The 25,563-nt window shown below is 37.5% G+C and overlaps 2 protein-coding genes across 3 annotated transcripts in view; one reads left to right on the top strand and one right to left on the bottom strand.

Moving 5' to 3' along the window:
- The first annotated feature begins 1,920 nt into the window (after window positions 1-1,920).
- On the top strand, window positions 1,921-18,783 carry fbxo34 (F-box protein 34). The gene is made up of 3 exons (XM_055172739.2): window positions 1,921-2,126; window positions 12,067-12,219; window positions 15,695-18,783. Exons 2-3 carry the CDS (start codon window positions 12,128-12,130, stop codon window positions 17,721-17,723), a joined length of 2,121 nt encoding a protein of 706 aa, XP_055028714.2. The 5' UTR covers window positions 1,921-2,126; window positions 12,067-12,127; the 3' UTR covers window positions 17,724-18,783.
- Window positions 18,784-20,687: 1,904 nt separating this feature from the next.
- atg14 (autophagy related 14) overlaps window positions 20,688-25,563 on the bottom strand; it is an 8,417-nt gene continuing 3,541 nt past the window's right edge. The window contains exons 7-11 of one of the 2 annotated variants that reach the window (XM_073869987.1): window positions 24,990-25,222; window positions 24,311-24,428; window positions 23,179-23,269; window positions 23,011-23,093; window positions 20,688-21,402 (exon numbers count right to left, since the gene is read on the bottom strand). In XM_073869987.1, the coding sequence (XP_073726088.1) occupies window positions 21,105-21,402; window positions 23,011-23,093; window positions 23,179-23,269; window positions 24,311-24,428; window positions 24,990-25,222 (823 nt within the window). In that variant the 3' untranslated portion in view covers window positions 20,688-21,104. The remainder of the gene's footprint in view (window positions 21,403-23,010; window positions 23,094-23,178; window positions 23,270-24,310; window positions 24,429-24,989; window positions 25,223-25,563) is intronic. The other variant, XM_055172741.2, reaches the window with a different exon arrangement.

Raw genomic sequence — 25,563 nt, 5'->3', positions numbered from 1 at the left:
TTTTTTTACCATAAACAGCCATCTTTATTACCTTTTTAATGTAATGTGTGTTTCTGTAAGAATTAATATTTACTACAGAAGTCAGAGACACATACTGTAAATCTCTATACATAAATTTGTTTGTTTTTCAGGAGGGTTTGGTGCAAGTATGGTGTAGTTATCTTTGCTACCTCTAGGTGGATCTGTTCAACAGGGAAAGTTTAAGATTTCAGAAGCTTCAATAACAGGGTTGAAGTTCAATTTTTAATGGACTTTTAATATTTTACAGAACATGGAGATGTTACTTTTATGTTTATTGTATTTATTCATAAAAAACATATGAGGTTGAAGTCAAATTGTTCCCTTAAAGTATCCTACATTTCTGATAATGTGGATAATAGGAGGGTAGTGGGGAAGAGGTGACACTGACCAATCAAATAAGAATAAAATTATTATATAAATGTTATATAAATGTAGATTACTTTCAACTGTAAATTCTGATATTAATTAGTAGCAGATGTAAAAATATGTGTTGTAGTACTCAAGACTTGGTCTAATGAAAGTGATTTTTATTTCAAGACTGGTCCATATTACTAAATTGCCAATGCATTGTTTTGATCTATTTAAAGAGCACGTATTATCCGATTCACGATTTTACGTTTCGGTGTGTAAGTGTGTGTACACTGTAAAAAATACGTTGCTGCCTTAAAAAATTTTGTTGAATCAACTCGGATTTACAAGTCATTTCAACTTACTATTATTTATCTTGACTAGAGATGAGTTGTTATAACTACAGGTGAGTTGTTATAACTTATAAAATTAAGTTGACTTTTCTCAACTATATTTTCTAAGTTGTGACAACTCATTTCTGTTGACATGACTTGTAAATCTGAGTTGATTCAACTAAAAATTTTAAGGCAGCAAAGTATTTTTTACAGTGTAGGTACATGTTAACAAACGATATGCAAAATGTACAAATCCCAAAGTAAACGATGACACGAGTATCATAAAACCACACGCTTCTAAAATAGTAGCGTTTGTTGTTTCACGATCACAAATGCAGACATGGTAATAATGTTTTGGTATCCTTACCTTACTAATCTGCTTAAGCTGCGCTGGCAAAGTTGATCGACCAGCTTGGTCATCTGCATTTTCTGGATCAGATTCGTCTAGTACTGATAAGGTAGTAAAGACGATATTAACTACTGTCAGCATTGCATTGTGAGCTAATCTTCAAAACATGGCAAGGAGCATCACATTTCCGGCTGACCTCAGAGGTATTCAGGTCAATCACAACTGGCCAATCAGGAACACAGCGCTTTTCAGGTCAGTGAGCTTTCTACAAAATCTGAGCGTTTGAGGAAGGCAATTATATCTGGAGCAACAAAAATGTTTTAAACCAAAAACTACATGAGCACATTGTATTATACCAAATACACAAAATAACGTTTTTTAGCAACAAAATAGGTGCTCATTAACCCCATTACTGTTATTGGACATGAAACTTCCTGCTTCAAATGCAACCAATAATGTATTTGTAATAACATTGCAATGCTTCTGCAAAGCTTTTTTCTTCTGCAAATCTTTCAGGTGATTTTGAGGAGGACTAGTCTGGTCTTTACTTTGGTTGTATTTGGTCTCAGCCCATCAAAGTCTTAAATCCAGAAAAAGCTAAAAATGTTTTTGCCAACCTTTTTCATATAGATAAAATAAGACTACACTTGAATCATGGCTGTATATAAATACTTTATACCAGTATATACTAAACATAATGGCGTTTTTTGCCAATCATTACTTATTTAATAAATACAAATAAGAACTGTTTCATACAATTTAATTTATGTTTTATTGATTGGCTGTCCAATGAGAGTTGCCAGTCCTAGCAAGGCTCCAGATTTCCCTGCCATGGGTGCGTGCACGCTCGCGTACTCCTGTGTGCGCGTGCTCCTGTTATATGAAGCAATGCTCGCTGTGCGCGCACACCTGATCAGATCTGATCTCGCTCGCACACGAAGATCTGAGTCCTGAAGGACGCCAGACTTTAACATCACGTCGCGATGAGATAAATTCACCCCAATTAAGACAGAAGAACAAAAGTTTTCTCTCAGAAACGGAGTTTTCCGCTTTATTTCTCAGTTTTACCTCAGGTCAGTTTTGAGTCGTCTGTTTCCTCATGTTTGGTGTGTTACTTCTTCGTGTCAGTCATACATATCACTGTTTGTCGCCTCAACTGAGTTTCGAGAGTTTTGTTTAGCATTTTATTTGCTGTACTTTTAACATTTATGTTGTTTTTTCACGTGGCTTCGTTTTTGCATATGACGAGCGGAACTAGCATTTAAACACCCCAAAACACGGGGCATACAGGGTGTATAAAAACTTTCATGGCATCTTATGGTTTCTATTTTGATTATTTATTTTGTTCATGTGTATTTGTTTCTATAATCGTTTTAAAACGCTTATTTTTTTTGCTCTTGTATGGTAAGTGGCGTTTATGTCAGTTAGCCTCGGTGCTAATAAGCATAGACGTAACGTTAGCAGTGTCACATTTATTTCTAGAAGTATAACGTTACATATATTTTCTTTACATTTTTTTTTCGACACTGCATGTGTTAATGTGAGAATATGTTTTATGTTGCATTTCTATTCATTTATGAATAACTTTATGTCGCCTATTTTTCGCAACAGGGGCCTGTTCCTAGTTTGGGTGGTTCTGTTTTTGTGTTAGGCTATTTGCTTTCATTTAAATGAAGTTCAATGTTTGTTTTATTCATTTACTATGCTTCATCTATCAGTTTAGAGAGCTGTGAGCTTGTATAAATGCACAGTTGTAATGCCCTGTTAATGGTTTGAAGTCAGTTTCATTCAGTCACGTTTAAATAGACGTAGTGACATCTAAATATTTTTAGATTAATGCAAAATATAAGACCATTAAAAGTGGATTACTCCCATAAGCACTATAATTACTATATGAATGCATTACTGCCATTTAATCAAAACACACAGCATGCTGTTTTTTGCATGCGCCTCAATTCACCCTTGGAGACATGTTGTGTAGTCAAAGTTGTTAGAGGACTGTAAAGGTGAATATGATACTTAAGAGAATATAAATGTTTAACTACTTCATTAGACATCTGAACTTTGTCCCTACGCAAGACAGTCATGCACTTATATGGATGGTTTCCTTGAAAGCAGAAGTACATGTAATAGTATGCAATAGTAGGTAATATAGTATTTAGAGCCGATCGATAAAGGATTTTGAAGGCCAATACCGATACAAATGTTTGTTGTCTTTAAAATCCAATATTCCGATATATATAGTTTTTTTTTCAGAAACGCGCAACAAAACATTAACAGATTTCCCTAACATTAGTTATTTGTAGTTATTTATGAGTTTTAACTAAAATAATATGATAATGCATTTTAAAAAGAAACTGGTTTCTTTTATTGTCTCGTGACCAACTCACCATGAACTCACTTAAAGGAATAGTCTACCCTCTTGCCATATTAAACTATGTTATTACCTCAACTTAGACGAATTAATACATATCTATCTTTTTTCAATGTGTGCACTGTACAGCGTGTCATGAAAGTGTTAGCATTTAGCCTAGACCCAGTCATTCCTATGGTACCAAACAGGGAAGCCATCAAACACTTCCGTGTTTTCCCTATTTAAAGACTGTTACATGAGGAGTTATACCAGTAAGTATGGTGCCACAAAATAAAACTTTTTTTGGTACCATAAGAATGAATGGGTCTAGGCTAAATGCTAACACATTCTCAACGCGCTGTACAGTGCACGCATTGAAAAAAGATAGGTATGTATTAATTTGTCTAGTTGAGGTAATAACATAGTTTAATATGGCAAAAGGGTAGACTATTCCATTAACCGTTGTTCTCTCTGCCCAACTCTGGCTGGATCAGCAGGTTGCAGGATGTGTGACGCGTTATACACGAGTGTTGCCAACAGGGAGGTTGTAGAGTGCCCTCTGGTGAACAAACTGCAACACTCACGACATGGTTGAAGGCTGTTTCGTCTGTTTTTTTTTTATATTTACTTATCGGCCATTATGAATGCGGATACCGATAGTTTGGAAAATCCCTAATATCGGCCGATAATACCGGCCTGCCGATATATCGGTCGGGCTCTATTAGTATCTACTTTCAAGCTGATGCCTGCCTGGCTTGTATTTAACAGCTTAGTTACCTAAAGTATGCCTCTATATAGGCTTTGTTTTTCTGTAATAGAAGATATGGACTGAGCATTTTAAAGCTCTGCAGTTTTGGTAAATGCAAACCAGGAGTGCAAAGACCTTTCATCTTCCTCTGGTCAGCTGTTTCATGTTATATTCATATTAACCAGGCCTTAAATCCTGTTATAGACTTGATAAGCATCCTCTGGGTTATTTGTCAAATGATGTGGCACTAGGGTAGTTTTACTTTGTGGTAGCTTCAGTTAAGCACCTTGTTTTTGACTTCAATGTCATTGTCTTGAGATTTATTCTGTTTAAATAATCATTTTTTTAAGTTGCTCTCTACAGTTTGGTCCAAAATGTCAAGGTTTTTCCAATCTAGATTGACCTCATTTATCACTGAAAATGCAGGTTTAAGAATAGCATTTGTAAAGTTGTAGCAAAGCAAACATAGTCTGCATTTGGCAATACAATACCCAAAAATTCCAACCTTTCCCTAACCAGTAAATGACTGGTTAGTTTGATCCAGAACATATCTTAATTGTATAGTGATGACATGCAAACAATGTATTTTGACACATTACTTTGATTATGCGACAGAAATATGAAAAATAATCTCAGACCGAGTAGTTTAAAAATTCCCGTTATCAAACCAATCAGCATTGCGTTCTATTTGGCAGGCGTTTTAAACAGCGGGTGTCATGAAGTGTGCAGGACTGATGGTGCTTTTCTATAAGCCCTATTTGTTGAAGTGAAAACATTACAGAGTTTTAAGAAGTTGAAAGAACGATTTATAAAACACTGCTGGCACAGTTCAGCCCGGACCACCTGTTTGAACTCGGTTAGCCCTCCAGGTCTTGCATGGAAAGTCTGTCAACTGGACTGCTTGCACAGCTTAAGAAAACCTGTTTGGCCGCTCTGCCTGGAGTCATGTGGCAGGGCTAAAGGGAAGAAAGGTGTACCTTACCTCACTACGCAAACCACGGAGAGCTTTCATACAAACTTTTGCAGGAAAGAATGATCCAGCAGGTCGGGACAAGCTTTTGTCTCGTTCATTGGCAGGTCTACAGTATGTGGTTCCAATCATCCTCTTTGAAATTGGGTTGTAGTGTTTTTAATTTAGCTGAAATACTTTGATTCATTTGTGTGTGTAACGTGTTAAACACTCTTTCTGCGTTATTCGGTGAGCATGTGAAATACAAAGCCTTTGTTTTCCACAATTAATAATGCAAGCTTAATCCATGCAATTTTCCTTTCGGCCTCTGAGCAACAAGTTCTTTTGTTGTTGTTTAATGTCATTTACTTGGCGTGTAGCGTTTGTTGAAAAACACACGTTCATGTGCCAGTGTTCAAATGCATTCCTTCACTGCAGACAGTCGGTCGATTCCTATTAAGAACATTTGTGTAGCTGGCACACATTCTCTTAATGTGATCATAAAGCTGTGTACATCTACACGTTTATGACACTGGCCGATTTCTTTGGCGAGAGAATGAAAACCAATATAAGAGAAGAGAATTCATCATGGAAAGCAAATTACACAAGGTGTGTTCAAAGTATCAAGTTTCAGCTGGGGAAGTTAAAAGAGACCTGGTTTTGTCTGAGGTCACGCCGTGGACCTATGTATATTGGAAGTGTCTCTTTTTACGTTGCTTGTTTTAGATGGTTGAGTCGGGGTGGGCTGTTGATATGCTTGTTGACCTGACCTAACTATTCCTAGTATGGTGTCAAAGTTGCGGCATAGTATTTGGCAACATTTTGCTCTCAGATACACATGCACACACCCATCACACGACGAGCTATCCTGGGCAGTCCTTCAAAGTGCAGTAGACGCAATTACAGAGCTTGTGTGTGAACTTCTGTCGAGATTTGATTTTTCAGTGTTGGGGTTGTTTATAATCAGAGGCTTTGATTTTCTATAGGTGATTTGAGTAGCTTCTTGGCTTTTGGTTAAAGTATACCTTCATTAGGGACTTTGCAGCAGATTGATTTGTTCATGTTGTTAGTTTACTGAACTTATGTTGACCTCTTTAAAAAGCAGTTCAATATGCTGAGTAGTTGTTACTCACTTGTTATTGCAACATGAGATAAAGCCTTTTCTGATTTCACATGCAAACATTGAATTAGTACATGCTAGGGATGGACCCATACAGGACTTGTTTTGGTCGATACAGTTCTGATTTTAACAAACAACAATATTTGTTGCTTGCTTATTTAAACTTTTATCATGTTTTAATTTGGTTAAGTTCAAAACACACACATTACGGTATACCAGCTAGTTTATTGCTGCCTCAAATAATTTCCATTAAACATGGATTGGATTCATTGAAATATTCAGTAGGCCAAGATCGTACATATTTTACGAGTTGGCTAATTCGTATCATTTGTACGAAGTGAATCGTGCAAAATCGTTCAAATCTCATTAAAAAAACAAAAACAACAAACCGAACCCATTTTATATATATATATGAACCCCGCACCTACCCCCAACGTCACAGGGGTCAAGGGAAATCATACCAAACTTGCGTATGTGGTCGTATGAATTAATACGAATTAGCTAACTTTTGGCCAATTTTCGTGAGATGCCGTTGGACGGGCACACAGATACAGATTTTTTTTACCTAAAGAAAAATGTTGGGTTATGTAACCAACATTATACAACTTGGTGGCTTTGTGCAGTTAATTTATAAATTGTCTTTGTTATTGGCTTTTTCATGCTATAGACCGTTTCAGCAGTAACAACATAAACAAGCGGCTGTCGCGGCCCGCACGTAACTTCCGATAAACTCCGCTAAGAATAAATAACAACAAAGTTCTTTAAAAGTAGTTTATTTGTATAACAAGCAAAAAACAACAACACATAGATTACCTAGGAAACCAAAACATTTGTTATTTTTGACGAGGCATTTGTTCAAGAGATCAGTTTAGTAACTAGTCAGGTGCTATCACGTGCGTCTGATGAAACCGTCTATAGCTGATATACTGATAAAATCGGTGGCTAATGCATCTCTTGCAAACAGCCAGTAGCTTTTATATCAAGCTATAATTTATATAAGTTACTTCTGTTGCGGTTTGGTGTGTAAACCGTTTTTAATTTATATCAGGTCTATACATTTATACAAACAAAGCATTGAATTGTGAAAGATAATGAAAAGCTTGTTTTCTTGACCCAAGGACTTGCAGGAAGGCAACTTTAAGAGTGCAAATTATTGCACAATGGCTCCATAACCAAACTATGGTTCACTTATGGGAAAGAAAACTCCCAAGTGTTTTGGTTTGAAATGGAACCAAATCAAATATAAAGCATATTTTGTCCTTATGCCAATTGCATTGAAAATCCACTACAACTCCCTATGCTTGGTTCGAAATAGAAAAACCACATTGTTATTTGAATGTTCCTGTGGAAGGGAAGTTGTTTTCAAGAGTCTGGAGGAAGTGAACCTCTGTGTACTGCACTGTTGTTAGTGAGCCTAAAATGTGGATTAGCATTCTAGTTTTCTAGGTGATGCACTTGGACCAGATAGTGTTTGTTAATTTTTGTATATTTACACAGATGTGTAAGAAGCATCACAATTTAGCACTTTTCACACAGAAGTTACAAAAATTTTGTCTGGAATTTGTCTGGGATCATTTGATGTTTTTTTTTTTTTGGTGCATTCACACTGTCAAAGGTTTTCTAGAATCTGTGCGTGCATTCACATAAATGCCGTAAAAATCCCGTAAAGACATGTGACACATTTAAAGTCCTGCTCTTGGTAGGCTTTTTCCACAGCGTCTGACGTTTGCCAATTGCATGATTTTCTCTCTCTTGAGCATTTTAGTTTGACAAGATCATAAGGAGCATGTTATGTGACAATGCTTTCTGTGAATGTTACAGCAATTTTACTAGGTCCTCTTTACGGGACATGTTTGTGTTCACAGTTACAAGTCATTTCAACCTACTATTTTAATCTTGACTAGTGATGTGTTGCTGTAACGTATAGGGGTGGTTTCCTGGACAGGGATTAGCTTAAGCCAGGACTAGGCCTTAGTTTAATTAGGAAATATAACTAGTTTTAACGAACATGCCTTAATAAAACCAAATGTATTTTAAGATGTATCAGTGCAAGTTGTTTTCAGTTTGGACAGCTCTTACATTTTATTTTAGTCTAGGACTGGTCTAATCCCTGTCTGGGAAACCATCCCATAAAGTAAAGTTGAATTGGCTTAATTTATTTAAACTTTTTTATAAGTTACAACAATTCATCACTAGTTAACTAGTTAACTTGTAAATCCAAGTTGATTTAACTTAAAGATTTAGATGCAAAATATTTTTTTACAATGAATGTTATTGTGCTCAATGTCACACATTTGCTTACATTTGTTTACTGACCTAGAAATCAGAATTAGAATTTTTTTGTATGCATGTCATGTAAATATTTGTTTTTACGTTTCTGCAATTCCTATAGTTTCTGGTTTAAAATGGAGGGGATTTCGAGGGGATATGAATGAACATTGGTTATTTTGTATGCGTTTAGTTTTTTACTGGTTCAGAGATCTGGAAAGTTCTATCAAAGCTATTAAAGCAGCTGGTCTGTTTTAGATGGTCTGGAAAGGACATTGTGCAAGTTTAACAGCCACCCCACCCATCTTTTTGAACGAGTGCCATTGTTTTTGGAAAGCTTGAGCAAGTTCAGGTATACTGTAGGAAATTAGACCTTCCTTAGACATTTTAAAAGGCCGTGTACGTGTGTTTACTGTGCAGTTATGTGTAGACGTATTGTGTTCATGTTTGTCTAGAATCTTATTTGTTTTCCTTGCGTCATAGCATGTAAAGCGTGTGCTATGTGTACAAAGTGCTGGGGAGTATAGAGCAGTCAAATCCCACATGATTCCTGGGCTTTGTCCTGATTCTCCAGCAGTGGTCTATAAGTATTGATTGTTATTGCCATTTATAGACATGCATGGATCTTGAATTTTTCATTGGCCCCTTATCAGACCTGTATTTATTTCCTCCGACAGGCGCACACGTGCTTTTTAGCACAGCCCGCCTAATCCGGCCAATCACAGCTGCTTAGACAAAGTTCTGGAGATTGTCAGTCGAGTCAATAAAACCATGTGCTGTACCAGGATGAAGACTGTGTGTACATACAACTAGGGTTGTGACGATAGACGATACTACGTGACGATAGTTGGCATGTTTACCCATTGTAGTTTAAAATTATTTTTGTTATTATAATCATAGTTTCACATTAACAAGCGCATTGCGTGCTTTTTCTTGCATGAAAGGGGCTTGTGGGCGGCATGGACTCCTTCTCACACCTGAACTTGTAATACGCAAGGCTTTGACATTTCCTTTTACTAGATAGGTTGTTTACCACGTAGGGGTTTAAAGCCAGCAAGTGAGTTGTTCCCACTCCCTGCCACTTCATTGAAATTTCATTGCGCCTGGTATAAATGACATCAGGTTTTAGAAACTTGTGTTTGTGACAGTGTTGCCAGCTGCCAAGTAGCTTCTTTTGTGTTCACAAATTCAGCATGTAATAAATGAGTAAAAAAAATTAACAAATAAATAAATGAGTAAATTATTGCCCCGGACCCTGATTCTATCTTACAGTCTGATGATTGGACAATATCACTATGGGGCATGTCGCACAACACTACATAAAACCATCTGTAACGAAATACTGTGTGAATGTTGCAGCAAAGGAATTTACAATGGCATGACTTGTTGTGCAAAATAGCTTGGATGCATGCAAGTAACTCTGAAAGATTAATGTGTATGAATCGTTGTAGTGTCATTTATTTGAAAGATATAGAATGTAGTGAGTTTTGACTGACATAAAATTATATTGTCCAAAGAACCGACAAATGTTTTATAGTCTTGGATTATTTCGTACCCGTGTTTCGGGCTGTTACTCAATTGTGGATCACTACATATACATGCCAGAACTTGGTGTGCGTGGATAGAAATAAGGTTTGACGGTGGAGCGAAAAGGAAATTAAGTTTATCTCTGCTTTGTTTTGGTCTCTCTGTTGAGACCATGTAATCTTGTCCTTACGAGTAAGCTCAGCCAGTGTAGTACATTTTATTAGCCAGTGTATCTCTAAGGGCTTATGGATGGGTATGCTAGGAAACCATTCCAAAACCTTTTTTATGAGCTTATCTGGTTTTCATGGGTGACACACTCTTGGAAAACAAACTGCTTGGCTGTAATTTCCAGCCCCGGGAGATACAATGGGCATAAGAGATTTAGGGCCCTGTATTCTCTTTAGCTTTTGACTAATTTTTTTGTTTTGGTTATCCATTGTTATCATTAGAGTTGTAGTTAAATTGATCAATTGACATTTTTCTGACCAACTAGAGATTTATTGTGGTATCACCCCACAACTCTTAACTATAAAAATTAAAGGTACTTAAGAAATGACTCACCCCCATGTCATCCAAGATGTTTATGTCTTGTACTAAAGAATATTCTGGCTGTTCTTAGCTGTGTAATGACATTTTGAAGCCCCAAAATGCATCAATTCATCATAAATGTAATCCATGTGACCCAGTAGGTTAACAAATGCCTTCTAAAGTAGGGATGCATAACGACCAATCGCGACCAATCCATAGCAGAACAAAAGTTTTTGTTTACGTTGTGTGTGTGTGTGTGTGAACTTTGTATAATACCTTTTGTATAGATAAAAGCACACACACACATGCATGTATATATGAAACGTATGTGTATTTACATTTGTATATTTATGTATAATTTATATTATATATAAATACTTAACATATAACATTATTTTCTTACAATTACACATCCATGTGTGCATATTTATATATACATAATTATTATACACAGTTCACACACATATGATGTAAACAAAAACTTTTATACTGGTATAGATTAATCGCAACCAATCGCCATGCATCCCCATTCTGAAGCGAAGGGAAACAAGAAAAAGCAAAGCATATTTTGAGCTTTTTACCATTAGTTATGACAATTATGTAATGTTAATGGACAATAACTGCTCCAAATATGCCTGCACATTAAAACTCATTGGTTCTCGCGTGTGTCGTGAGTGTTTAATTATGATGCGTATGACAACTAGTTATGACTAGTTCAATGAGTTTCACCTGCAAACATATTGGATGACATCGGGGTGATAAATTTTTCATTTTAGGGTTGGAGTTATGCCTAGTTCACATTACAAGCGACAGGCAGCAACAAAGTGGCGCAATTCTGTTAATTTTAATGGAGAGCTGATGATTTCTGCCGACACGATCGACAGTGACCGTTGGCGACCGGATGGGGCGTGTCCAGTGACGCAACATAATTGAGAATTGTTTAACTTTATGCTAAAAACGAACAACTTTCGGGAGCGACTACCAATGAGAGTGAAGCAGTGGAGTTCAAGTCTTTTGACTTTTACTGAGAGGACGGTTATTCATTTGTTTATAGTAATTACTAGGACAGCCAGAATTGGGAACGCCTCCTAACGACCTCAACAAAGTCGCTTGTAATGTGCACGGAGCATTATTCTTAAAGCAAAGTAGTAATATAATGCGATATTGTGTATTATCTGACTCTCAACTCTCAAAGTGGTGCTGTGAACCAGATTTTAATTCCTCTTCCCATCTTTTATCTGGGTTTCTGGGTCTCTAGTTATTTTTAAACTGCATCCCCACAAGTGGTTGCTGCAATGTACTGCATTGGCCATTTAAATGACTCTTTCTTTGCATAAAATACAAACTAATGCAGTCCAGCCAAAACCATTCTGTCTTATTGAAAGTAATCTATATGAATCGTTTGCATTGCTCTAGCATTATTTTACATTGCAGAAGCTTTTCCATAAACTTTCAGGTATATTTGTAAAACGAGTAATGCATCAACAGATTCTCAATGTTCTCCATTGTTTTTCTTGTAGTTGGCTGGAGTCCTGATCTCTTCTATTGGGAGACATCACTCGCACTGGAGGAAGGAACCTAATGCCTCAGAAATGTGAAACTCTCAGTTATTGGAACCCCACCCCTTACCGGGAACCACGGTTACGAGCCTCCAATACACCATCAGTCCGGAGGTAATTATTACTTTCTGTACAAAAATTGCACATTTTGAGCGGTTTGCAATTTACATAAGTCTAAAGTTTTAGTCCACATTGGTTTTATTTCAATAAATTTTCCTAAACGACATGCGCTCTTGGTCATTATATCATAGTTATAGACCCTGCATTGTTTGGTTTGAGTTGGATGGCAACATGAAAAATGTTATAACATTATGTATTTATATTAGTACGTTCTGAAGGATTCTGCACAATTGCAGCCTACATTTGAAAGCAGTTTTTGCACTGGAGCTATGGACTAGCTATAAAAGCACCTCATCCTACACATTTAGCCATGGTGCATGGACGGGTAACGTAGGTTAGGGTTTGGTTTGTCATTTACTTATTCCCAGTTCCATATAATGTCCTTTCTGTTCTTTTTTATAGTTTATGTATGTGTTGGAGTGAATATTTCTTCTCACTTTTTGTCATGTGGTGTGTAAGGATTAACATTTCAACACTTGACCAAACACATTGTATGCCCTAATGTGACATTAAAGTAAAATACCACAGTTTTTCAATATTTTACTATGTTCTTACCTCAACTTAGATTAATTAATACATGCCTATCTTTTTTCAATGTGTGCACTTGTCTTTTAGTCTTTGTACAGTGCTTCTTAAATATGTGTTAGCATTTAGCCTAGCCCCATTCATTCCTATGGCTCCAAAGAAAAGTTTTATTTTGTGCCACCATACTTACTCGTGTAACTACTCATATAACAGTCTTTAAATAGGGAAAACATGGAAGTCTTTGTTGGCTTCTAAATTCATATCTGTTTGGATCCTAATGAATGAATGGGGCTAGGCTAAATGCTAACACATTCACAACGCGCTGTACAAAGATTTAAAGTGCACGCATTGAAAAGATAGGTATGTATTAATTCATCTAAGTTGAGGAAAGAACAACAGTAAAATATTGAAAAACTGTGTTGTTTTCCTTTAAGAAAAAATGTCTTGTCAAGCAACCTAATAAAGGCAAGATTCATCAACATTTAAGACTAATAAGTATACACAACAAGGTGCTCTTTCTTTACAAATGCTAAACTTGTAAGCAAACTATGCTTACCCAATTACTGGGTGGATAAGGAAAAAGCCGTTTGGTTTGTGTTTTATCTTCACAAACACAGAGATTCTGTTCCCATCTTGCCTATAATTACTCCTCCTTTGTTGTGATTGTCTCTAAGCTGTGACTACATGAGCTATAGACTGCGGCAACACGTGGAGACGTGTGGAGACCCAGATGCTCAACCACAGCTTCAGGAAGAACACCGTGTTATGACATAATTGGTGCAAAGTATTGTTCATAATCGTGACCTCATACTTGCACATTTTTTTCCCTGTGAGTTGGACGGTTTCTATGGCAGGCCCTTTATTTTGCATTTAAAAGAAGGGGGAGCAACAGATCTCCTGTACACTGAGGCATAAGGCTGATTTCAGTATTAGCTCACCTCATGTTTTGACCTTCACTCCTTTCCCTGTTTTGCTTTTTACTTGTGGTATTTGTTTTCATTTTACACAATGATTTTTTTTTTTTTTTTTGTAGTTTGGCACATGGTATTAAGGATACTCTGAGCTGTGGGTGCATTCAGTTCAAAGACTGGTAGTAGGCTTGATGTTTTTGCCAGGTTGTGTAATGGGTAAAAATCTGTATTAGAGTGACAGATACGAGCTGGCGTGTCTCCAGAGTAATCATACTCCCATCCAGCAATGCATTCTGCAAACTGGGAGGTTCTTGACATTGTGCGGTAATCTGTTCATTCAGTGCTACGTTTTTTATTTTTTAGGTTCAGTCGATATACAAATTGGTGTCGTTGAGCAAATTAGATGCGTAACTTGCCATTTACTAAAGAACTCAAAAAGGTGCTCAATTGGCCTTTTTATTTGCTAACATTTTCAAACAATTTACAGTACTCTTTTGTGTCACCTCAAATGGATGCCCATCTGTTGAAGTTACAAGCCTCAGGAAAATAATCTCTCATACTAACACAGACGTTTGGCAAGAAGAGGCTAGCTTGTGCCAGGAACTGTGAGTGTTCCCTGTATCCATGGATAGTTAAAGCCACAGTTGACTTGCCTTTAATGTTATTCTGCTTTTTGTTCAAGATGTTAGTTCAGCAAAACTATACTCTCCAATCTTACAGTTTGGCATGTCCTGGTGTTTGACACAAAGGAACGTTGCCCCTGAAGGAGAGGTGCTGGCTTATGTGATCTTTCCATGGACACACCAAATGGTATTCACACTGCTCAATGGACATGCCACTTTTCATGTTTGCTATCCAATTAATGGCTGTAGCCCACATACCTACTCCCTTTTTGAGCAAGCCAAATTGGCTCCCACTCATGGCACAGCTCTGAAATAAACTGTCCAAGCTCTGAATGCCATCCCAAGTTAAGTCACGTGAGCCCTCCCTGTACCCCTTTATCAGGTCTGAGTCTGCAGTTGCCTTATATGCACTTGTGTCTGTGAGCGTTCATGCCTTCCACGCATAGAGCGGCTGCTGTTTGTGGAGCTAACGGTTTGTTTCTGGGGCAGCTGGGTCCATGTCAGCTGAGTGCTTGTGTAAGAGCCCAGTTGTGTCTGGACCTGGGTGGCTCTGCTCCCATTATGTCAGCCTAAGGGCCAGAGGGAACAGCTATCCCTTGTGCTAACTAGGAATCATCTTCTGCCTGAGAAGTTTTTTGTCATTCTGCATACTATATTTGGTATACTCTGTCACCTGAGCCTTTTATTCTTCTTCTTTGTGTAATCTCCTTTAAACCACAACAGTCAAACAAAACAGGCTGTTGGGGATCCCCTATCAATGTGATGTCACATTAATTACACCCCAACCATTACCGCTCACAGACTCCACCTTATGAGTGCATTGTTTCAACCTTTTGCCAGAGACACTTGTTTTGATGTAGTCCAAAGCACATGTGTAAGTGCTCTACCCCCTACTTTGCATATGAGGTGGGGAACAGGAGCCTTCTTTGCATTTAAAGAAACGCACAAAAACAGTGCGTTTTTCATTGCAGACACACATGGCCATGTTTAACATTGTATAATGAATGATCTGTGGTGTATTTTGAGCTGAAACTTTACAGACATATTCTCGGGATACCAGAGACTTTTTTAATATTGCTTAAAACACCTACCTTAGGGGCTCTTTAAAGAATCAGCTTTTTTTAAAATCTGTCACCAACAGATGGTGCAGCATGTTTTTCAGTACATTTTCTCAGTTTTTTTCAATGTAGTGATTGCAAAATTTGAGCTTTTATTGACCCTAATCTTAAAGGATTAGTTCACCCAAAATTAAAAATGTACTTGCCCTCATGTTGTCCTAACCCTGTATGGGCTATGGGTCTTAAGTTCTTCTTTAGACTACCATTTGAATGCAGATTGTTTATGTAATAAAATTTGTTGTGACTCATTTAGTTAGTGGCTAAAAAAAATGATCTTGTTTCTTTTGCTTAGGTTTGCCATCATGCACCTTAAGCCATACCCCAAACCACAAGACAAAGAGATACATCGGGAGTCTGTGCACGATGCAACACGAGGCCTCCATGCCGACCAGCAGGGAGTGCTCGGGAAAGAGTGTGGCATTCGTCAGGCCTGTGGTTTCATGGGCTCATCTGGCAAAGGCACAGCCAACCGGTGCCCCCTCAGCATCATCTCCAACAATGCCCTCCGATGTAGCAACAGCAATAACACAAATAATGTGAGCAATATATCAACTAAACGTGGGACCCGCAAGAGCAAAGCACCCTCTGTTACAACGTTTACTAGTTCTTTAGTTCTGCACTCATCTTCAAATGGTTTGGAAAATGAGGGCTCACTTGAGATCTACCAAGACGAGGATGCAGAGGGATCTTTGGACATATGGGATGTCATTAAACCTGGAAACACAAAAGAGAAAATTGCCATTTTTGCAGAACAAAAGTGTAGCGGTAGTGAAATTGACAACATCTCTGAAAAAGAAGCCATTGCCCCAGAGTTACGGACTGTTTCTATGAAAAACAAAGGCAGCTGGGATGGTGATTGGACTGTGGCTAAGCGCAGGAGGAGGTCTGGAAACCCAGATAAGCCAAAAAATGTGGAATCTCCAGCCCCAAAACCTGATATACAAAGAACATCTCAATGTGGGGTCCCAGACGAGGATGTCAATCCTTGCCAGGTAATGGCAGAGGGAGAGGAGGCTGAAAAGACCATCCCTGTTGTGGAGATGGTGGCATACTTTGAACAAAGAGTTAATGACCAGCTGGTAAGCTCCAAACCCCCATCCTTGCGTAGCACCAGCACTATTACTCTGTCAAAAGTTGGGTCCACCCCTCAGCCTGCAGAACAACTGGAAATCCAAGAGGAAAATGGTGAATCTGTGCAGGTTCTAGATATGGTGGCCAAGTTGGAATCTCAGGGCCTGAGCAGACAAGGCCTCCAGGAAAGTGGAAATCTCTCTCGAAACAACAGCTTAAGACGGAAGGTGGGTCGTGTGCTTTTAGCAGGGCCGGAACCTTATTCACTGCATTCCCATTCAGTAGCTCCTACTGTTCCTCAGGATAGTAGAGTTCAAAGTGACCCACAAGAACTGGGTAGTGTTTTGGACAAACTGAGTTCCCCATCCAAGGCCCCTGAGTTGGCAACAACTGAGACCACCACCCTTCACCAGGATGAAGGTTCTTTAGTCACAGGACAGCAGAGTAGCCTAGAAATTGAGATCGCAAACAACCTGCAGTCCTCAACAAGGCATGTCAGCTTATGTGGAAGTAAAGAACCATCCCCAGGAGTGTTGTTTTTTGCCCAATCTCTTCCTCAGCCTCTGAAGGACCAACACAAGCCCTCCTCACCAGAGTATACAACACTGAACAAAGAACTTTCTCTTAATAAGAGTAACCCTTCTGTGGAGACTGTATTGCAATTTAGAGAGGATAGTCGGGATGGACTTGGTGCTGAACAAAACCATCAGAAAGTTGTAGAGACTGAAAATGAAGTGACCAGCGTGGTAAGTCGAGAGTCTGTGCCTTTTCCCTTACGCCGTCTAGTGTCTCATCAATTCCTAGAAACTCGCTTTAAGATCCAGCTGCTTTTGGAGCCTCAGCAGTACATGGCTTTCCTACCCCACCACATCATTGTAAAGATCTTCTGCTTGCTGCCTACTGAAAGCCTGGCTGCCCTTAAGTGCACGTGCCATTACTTTAAATTTATCATTGAGAGTTATGGCATCAGGCCAGCAGACTCTCGATGGGTAAGTGATCCACGCTACAAAGATGATCCATGCAAGCAGTGCAAGAAGCGCTACGATCAAGGTGACGTCTCGCTCTGCCGCTGGCATCATAAGCCCTACTGCCAGGCACTTCCCTACGGCCCGGGTTATTGGATGTGCTGCCGGGGAGCTCACAAAGACACGCCTGGTTGCAATGTGGGACTCCATGATAATCGCTGGGTCCCTGATTTTTATAGCATGCCAATTTACAAGAAAAGCAGAGACACGGATGAGGAATCGTAAATGAATTTTGTATGCATGAGTTGCTAGTGTGAATGAGCTGTGTTTCCTGTGTGTTGCCAATGAGCATGTGCGCTTTTTGATGTATAGTGCTTAACTAGGTTGCTGAAAAGAAATTGCTGGATATCTGTACTCTTATTCTGCCAACCAATCACCAACTCTCCTAATGGATACCTTCTCAGGTCCTTGATGTTGGTCTGCACTTTAACCCTTTAAGATTACATTTTGCAGATCTGGGTACTGCTTGATGACCTTACTTTACATAAGCATTATTGACTTAACTCGAAACATCGATTTGATGATGAACTTTTCAGTTCTTTATAACGCACCTCTGCTTTATTTTCTTGCACTGATGTTAACTTGCAAAAATAAACGTTAATAAGCATTACAGTTGTATGTATCTCCCTGCATACTTGCATACGTGACTAATTCACTGGTGATGGGGGAATCTTGTAGCGAGAATGCTTCTGTTCCCCATGTCCCAAAACCATCTCAGATTACTGCTTACAAGTCTTGGGATATAAGGGAGCACGATGGCTAATGACTGGTTGGGTTTGAGATTATTTGAAGCCCAGATGTTTACATTGTACATAACAAAGAATCCTATATATATATATATCATAACAGGGTGATGAATGATGGCACGAGTGTGACAGGAAATGCATTTAATCTTAATGTGGGGATAAACGCCTTGTTCTTTTTATTCTAACTTGTGTATATAAATATCTATGTTAAATGGTCGCTCTTGTTCTACAGCGGGACTGGATGTTCAACCCCTGTAAACAGGTAGTGCATATTCTTCTAAAAATTTTAAGTGTTTATTTCCTTGTATGATGTACTGTTTCTCAACGGGAAACATTTGATTTGTGGGAAGAGAGTTTCTCCATCTTGACAGTGAATTACTGAACACCATCTGAAAAAAGACAAATTTCTTTGCAATGTTTTCCAAAGTGTGTGTCAGATTTTTAAAGATTATTATTATTATTGTTAATTATTTTGCTGTGCTCTGCCTGTTAAGGCATTTTACTTCAATAAAGTGTATCTTGGAGGGTTTGTAAGCTGATGTTGTGTGCATGTTTTGTTTTTTGTATGCTAATTAAGTAATGCTGGGATCCATGTGCTTGGGTTAACTAGTTACATTCTGGCTTTCTAAAATGAAGGCACTTAAAAATGTATAGGTATTACTTTGTAAATCAATATGCATGGGTCATGAACTCTACAAGCTGTTATTTGAAAAGACTGACCTTCAATTTAACTTTTTTTTCATTTCCTTTTTAAATTAGAGGAATACACGGTGTGCAATAAAATGCATTTTTAGCGTTAGGTGGTATTCAGTGTTTAAGTAAATTTAGACTTGACTATTTACAGGACTAACTCATAATTTTATACTTAAAGGTGCAGTGTGTAAATTTTAGAAGGATATTTTGACAGCAATGCAATTTAATATACATAAATATATTATCAGTGGTGTATAAAGACCTTATATAATGAACTGTATTGTTTTTATTACTTTAGAATAAGGCATTTTTATCTACATACACCGCGGGTCCCCCTACATGTAAGCCGCCATGTTTCTACAGGAGCCCTAAACGGCAAACTGCTCTACAGAGCGTGTTTGCCACTACGTTGTCTCAGATGATGACATGTATGTCCTGTGATGGCTATCATAGCTTCTCTATGTGCCTCGAAAGGGAGGGGTGCAATTCGCAACCTCACCACTAGATACCTGCTAAAATGTACACACTGCACCTTTAATTTTTCTTTTACAACTAATGTATAAACGCAGGCCTTCGTGTGAGGCGAGTCCATTGTAAGCCAGACTCATGCAATCATATATTTTTGCAGTCAGCAATATGTGACCCTGGACCACAAAACCTGTCATAGGGGTCCTTTTCTTCCTTTTTTAAAGATTTCCATTGATCTATGCATTGTTAAAGAGATGGTTAAAAAAATCAGTAATTTTCTCACCCTAAACCTGTATGAATTTCTTTGTTCTGATGAACACAAAAGAATACATTTTGATAAATGATGGTAAGCACACAGCAGATTGTGACCATTGACTGCCATAGTAGGAAAACAAATATTATGGAAGTATTGTTAAAAATGATGGTAAGCGCACAGTTGACGGTACCCATTGAGTTCCATCATGTTTTTCCTACATTGGTTACAATCAGCTGTGTGCTTACATCATTTATCAAAATATCTTCTTTTATGTTCATCAGATAAACGAAATTCTTTCAGATTTAGAACAACATGAGGATGAGAAAATGACAGAATTTTCATTTTTTGGTAAACCATTCATTTAAGAAAGGACGATATTTGACTGAACTGCAACTATTTGAAAAATCTGAAATCTGAGGGTGCAAAAACTAAATATTGAAAAAGTTTCCTGTAAAGTTTCAGTCCAGATGAAGTCGTCAGCACTGCATACATATACAAGTTTTAAAATATTGATGGTAGGAAATTTACAAAATATCTTCATGGAACATGATCTTTACTTTTATCCTGATTTGTGGCATAAAGAAAAAGTTGGTAATTTTGACCCATACAATATATTGTTGGTTATTGCTACACATATACTCATGCTACTTATAACTGGTTTTCTGATCCAGGGTCACAGTTTATGTGAAATCTACAAAATGTAGACTTAACGTCTCTATTGTTTATCAGTTTTCCATTTATTACCTGTCAAGTCTACCAATACAAATACATTTTATATGAAGCGCACATTCCCTAAGAGTATAAAGTTCTGTTTTCTTTTGACAACTAGAGGGTGGTAATATAAATATGGGCAAAATGCTGACAAGTCTTAATCTGCCTTTACAGCAGAGAGCCAAAATCATAACGACAGGCATAATTATACCTGATACAGCATGTTTGTAGAGAGGAAAAACTGCACACTTCTTTTGTCATAAAATACAATTCCTCTTAAAAATGTATAATCTAATATAACAAGACACACCCATAATAATTTCACTCTTTTAGTTCAGCAACATTTATACAGTAATATTCTTTGAAAAGCTGGTGAACAGTTTTGTCTTTCGTGAGAACTTGCAATCCATCAGTTGAACTATTGACGGCACATATTCAAGTCTGTCCAAAAATGCTTTGTACAGTTTGAATGAAAAAACAAAAAGGATATTTGGCAATGTACACTGGGTGAAGGTTGCGTGATGTCCACAGTATTGTAAGCTACTTGTGTAAAAGTAAAAGACCACAGTGCCAGTCGTCTTAGTTGTTTCTCAAGATCACATGCTTCCCTCTGGTTTCTAACATTTATTTATTATGAGGAGCCAGACGACCAAAAACTTCCCTTTGTCTGCATATGCAAGTTAACCAATGAGAAGGGTGCAACTAGTGGGGTTATACCATTTCCACCTGGTCTCAGCGCTGCCCCGTGTAGGCACGGAACCAGGACGTGACGGAAGCAGCTGCAGATGAGATCATACCACCAGCGTTGCCCACCGGCTGAGACGCCTGCATTCCACTTTGGGAAAGATCCATAGGCTGAGACGGGATGTCACAGAAGCGAGGGCTGGGAACTGTCTCCCAGTCTGTGCCCAAGTCCGTTTCTTCATCCGTCACTGCCTCGTCTCCGCTCTCCTCCGCAGGTCCGGCTGCCTCTGGTTCCACAAACTCCATAGATTCCTCTAAGCCTGCGCTCACTTCAAAAGGCCCAGTTCTGTGTCGTGGATGAGGGTAGAAGTGAGATTCTTAATAATGGATATTGGGTGATAAATATTTGGTTACAGAAATAAGTCAACATGAAGGTGGACGGTTAAAGGTGCAGTGTGTAACTTTTAGAAGAATCTCTTGACAGAAATGCAATATAATATACGTAGCTATATTATCAGGGGTGTATAAAGACCTCAAATAAGGAACAACTCTTAGCATAATACGTTTTTATCTACATACACTGCAGGTCTCCTTACATGGAAGCCACCATTTTGTGTCACCATGTTTCTACAAAAGCCCTTAACGGAGAAATTTTGTTTAATAAGTTGCCTCTGATGTAGACATGTTTGTCCTGTGGCATCTACCGAAGCTTTTCTATGCATTTCGAAAGCGAGGGGTCAACTGTGGATGAGCCTTGGGTTGCAATTTGCAACCTCACCACTAGATGCTGGTAAAATTTACACACTGCACCTTTAAGATTATTAAAAAAAAATTATCCGAACGTTCACTGAAAATGTAAAATTGTGCCCATCAAGTAAATGGGTCCGTGACAAAAACGGTTTGGCAAGATGAGAAATAAAAAAAGCATGCATCCGGTTTATTTACATGCACAGTGTATTTATGTTAATTTTATGCAATAAAAAATAAAATTTGCACCATATTTATGAAAGTTACGACTGAATGGACATGAAAATGTTAAATGGTGTAACTGTCAAGTGCGCAAAAAAAAAAGAAAAATATTAAATATTTTATCCACCTCGATGGCATGTAAGCATAATCATCATAATAAAAAAAAATTTTTTAAATATAATTTTATTAGTTATTTCTAAATGTAAATTTTAATGCGTTTTTGTAATATTTGTCCGGTCATATACTGAAAACAGCTCTGTTTTCTAAATAATCTTTGACAAATGATGTAACAATGTATGTAAAAATCATATTACACTAAACTAGATGATTATATTTCATTCCACATTTTTATGAATATATTTATATTTTCATTATAAAAAATGCTAGTTACACCAATTTACATTATTGCAATTATCCCCCAAATATTCTTTCAAAATGAAATAAAACCAGAAAATTTTAGACTTGGTCCTCAAAAAAGTAAGTACTCTACAAATTTATTTTAAAATGTTAACCCTTTTAAATTTAATTGAACCATACGGACACAAAATAATAAATTTCACCTTACTGACCCAAATAACAACAATTCAGAGAATACACAAATACATAATATGTGACCCTGGACCACAAACTTGTCATAAGTAACATGGTTATATATGCATTAAAGCCAAAAATACATTGTATGGGTCAAAAGTATAGAATTTTCTTTTATCCCAATAATCATTAGAATATTAAGTAAAGATTTTGTACATAAATACATAAAATCTTTATTTTGTGAGTGGATGCAATGTTAATGACTTCATTTGGATATTTTGATTTTTGCACCTTCAGAATTCAGATTTTCAAATACCTTGCAAATATTGTCCTATCCTAGTAAATTCTAATTTATTTATGACCCTTATGACTGGTTTTGTGGTTCAGGGTCACATATTGCTTTCGTTGAGAAAGAGGTATGCATGCTGGAAGAAGTTCTTCTAAAATCTTTTACCTGCCGAGGTTCTTGTTTGCTGGTGACACTAAAAACATGATGTTCCTCAAAGTATGGTGAGGATGAAGCTCGCCTTCGACATGCTGTGTAGTAAAAAACATGCGAGATGTTAAAGCAGCCAAAATCTTCACAGATCACAACAGACTCGACAATGAATTGAAGTATTACCTGCGAGAAGCAAAGGTGCAGGATGTTGGTGTTGATTTTGTTTACGGCACGGGTGAATCGGTATCGGGTCAGATTATCGCCACAGAACTCGCTGTGGGGAAGAAAACAGAAGATGTCAGATGCCTGGGGCTTCAACTCACCTAAAATAAGAATCAACTTTGTGCTACATGTTAAAGATTTTTCTTGTCAAACTGTCACAGAGATCAAGAAAAGCGCACACACACACACACACACACAAATCAAAATGCTCCTGTTTTCTACTAGATTACAAATATTATCCTTTGTGTTTAGCAAAAAATACATTTTTACAAGTTTGTAACAACTTGAGTGAGTAGATGATGACAGAATTATCATTTTTGGGTAAAAACTATCCCTTTTAAGAGAATTAACTCTTTCCCTGCCAGCATTTTTTATAAAAAAAAGCCAGCGCCAGCATTATTTTATGATCTTCACCAAAGTGTACTCCTTTCCAGAAAATGTTCTTCTTAAAATATATAAACATACAATATATCAAATGAAAGAACAGGCCCTCTGCTTTAAAAAAAATATGGGCAAGTTTCTTCAAAAATACAACATTTTGAGCAAAAAGCTGAGATAACTGCATTGTCTTTTGTGTGCACTGTGTGTTCTTATTTTATTTATGTAAATACACACACATGCATGTATGAATTTAAGAAACAATTACATGTGAATATATATTTATTTAATATATTTTATATTATATATAAAAAAAATAATAATAATATTTTTTTTCTTAAATGTTCACATGTATGTGTGTATTTATATTTACATAATAATTATAAACAATCCACACACAAATATATCATGCAAACACAAACTTTTATTTTGTATCCGATTAATCGCGATTAATCTTTTGACAGCCCTAATCAAAACATACACCGAGTTTTTAATGTTTTTGGAGCAGTGGATGCTTCAGTGTTTTATAAGTTGGGTAAGAGCGCCACCTAGTGGATAATAACGGAAATATGGATTGCTGTAAAAACTCGTCATTGGCAGGTAAGCGTTTTTTTTTTTCTTAATTAAAGAGATAACTCATCAACGGTGGGGAAAGATTAAAAGTGACAAAAAAACAGCTGACTGATAGTTTTGACAATACATATGTTGCTATAACCTGTTGCACAACTTTTTCGGAAGGTTGACATCCAGAATATGAGACAAGATGTTGACGAGCTGTGTGGCATAGCAGAGAGCGGCACTGATGGTGTGGGCTGGGTTCATGTGATCCAACTCTACACAAAATGAAAATAAAAAACACAACATTTTATGACTTCACAATTTTGCAGTGTTGCAAAGCAGACATACAGTAAATAAACATTATAAACATGATTTACAACACATACAGGCAGTGGAAACATAAGGAAAAACAGAAATCATAGAAAACAGGAAATACATGCTATTATTGCTCATTTTTTATACGACAGGTTATACGATATGACTGTTATATATGTAGTGCTAATAAGTATATGTATTCTTCATTTTTTTTCATACGATCAATGATCTACAATTTAAACACACAATTCATGGTGCTGTGTTAAGTTGATGTTTTGAAGTATCTTTTGAAAAAGAAACTTAATACAAATATAATTAGCATATTTAACATATGAGGTGAACTCCCCAATTAGAAAAAATGTGACATTTGAATCTACTCACAGCCCTAGGCAACGAATACAAAGTATGTTAGATATGCTGATGTGCAGGGTTTTAGTAATGTGTGTATCAACAAAACCCCTCAAGACAACTGCCTTTGGTCTGAAATGACTGAGAAACTGACACTTATGTGTTTTCTGTACCTGGCCCCTGGTTTCCACTCTTCTCCTCCACCCAGTTGTAATAAGCTGAACAGTCGCCATTACTAGGAAGCGTGACATCTGGCCCAGTGATGCTGATGCTCGTCTCTCCGTTCTGATCATCCCAGATCCAGCGGCCCGAGTGATACGTAGTTCGTCTCGCCTCGGCGAGTTCACTAACGGTGCTAGAGGTCAAAGCGAGATCATATTCAGCCACAACTGGATCGGCAGGGTCCCTGAATTATACAAAGAAACACTGTAAAAACGGCAGATTGTAGGACTACTCAAGAACTGGGCTCGAGCAGCCAAATATGTTTGGTTTGTCATTTTTTTTCTAATGCCAAGAGAGAGTAAACCAATTACAGGATAAAGTAAAATGCAAAGCTGTTCAAAAAATGAAGGTGTGCTAACCTAAAAGCTACTATTTCCCCATTAATCATAATTCCTGAGACTGTGATTGGCACCACTGATCTACTGGCTGTCCTTCAACGTGATGCCCAGCCGATGCGCGACCAACGACTGATCCAGTTTAATCCACTTACCCGCTTCCCATCCCTACCGTATCTATATATATATA

This window comes from Misgurnus anguillicaudatus, chromosome 7, assembly GCF_027580225.2.
Source record: "Misgurnus anguillicaudatus chromosome 7, ASM2758022v2, whole genome shotgun sequence".
Lineage (NCBI taxonomy): Eukaryota > Metazoa > Chordata > Actinopteri > Cypriniformes > Cobitidae > Misgurnus > Misgurnus anguillicaudatus.
The sequence above is the reverse complement of the archived record's forward strand: the minus strand, read 5'-3'. Positions and strand labels throughout refer to the sequence as shown.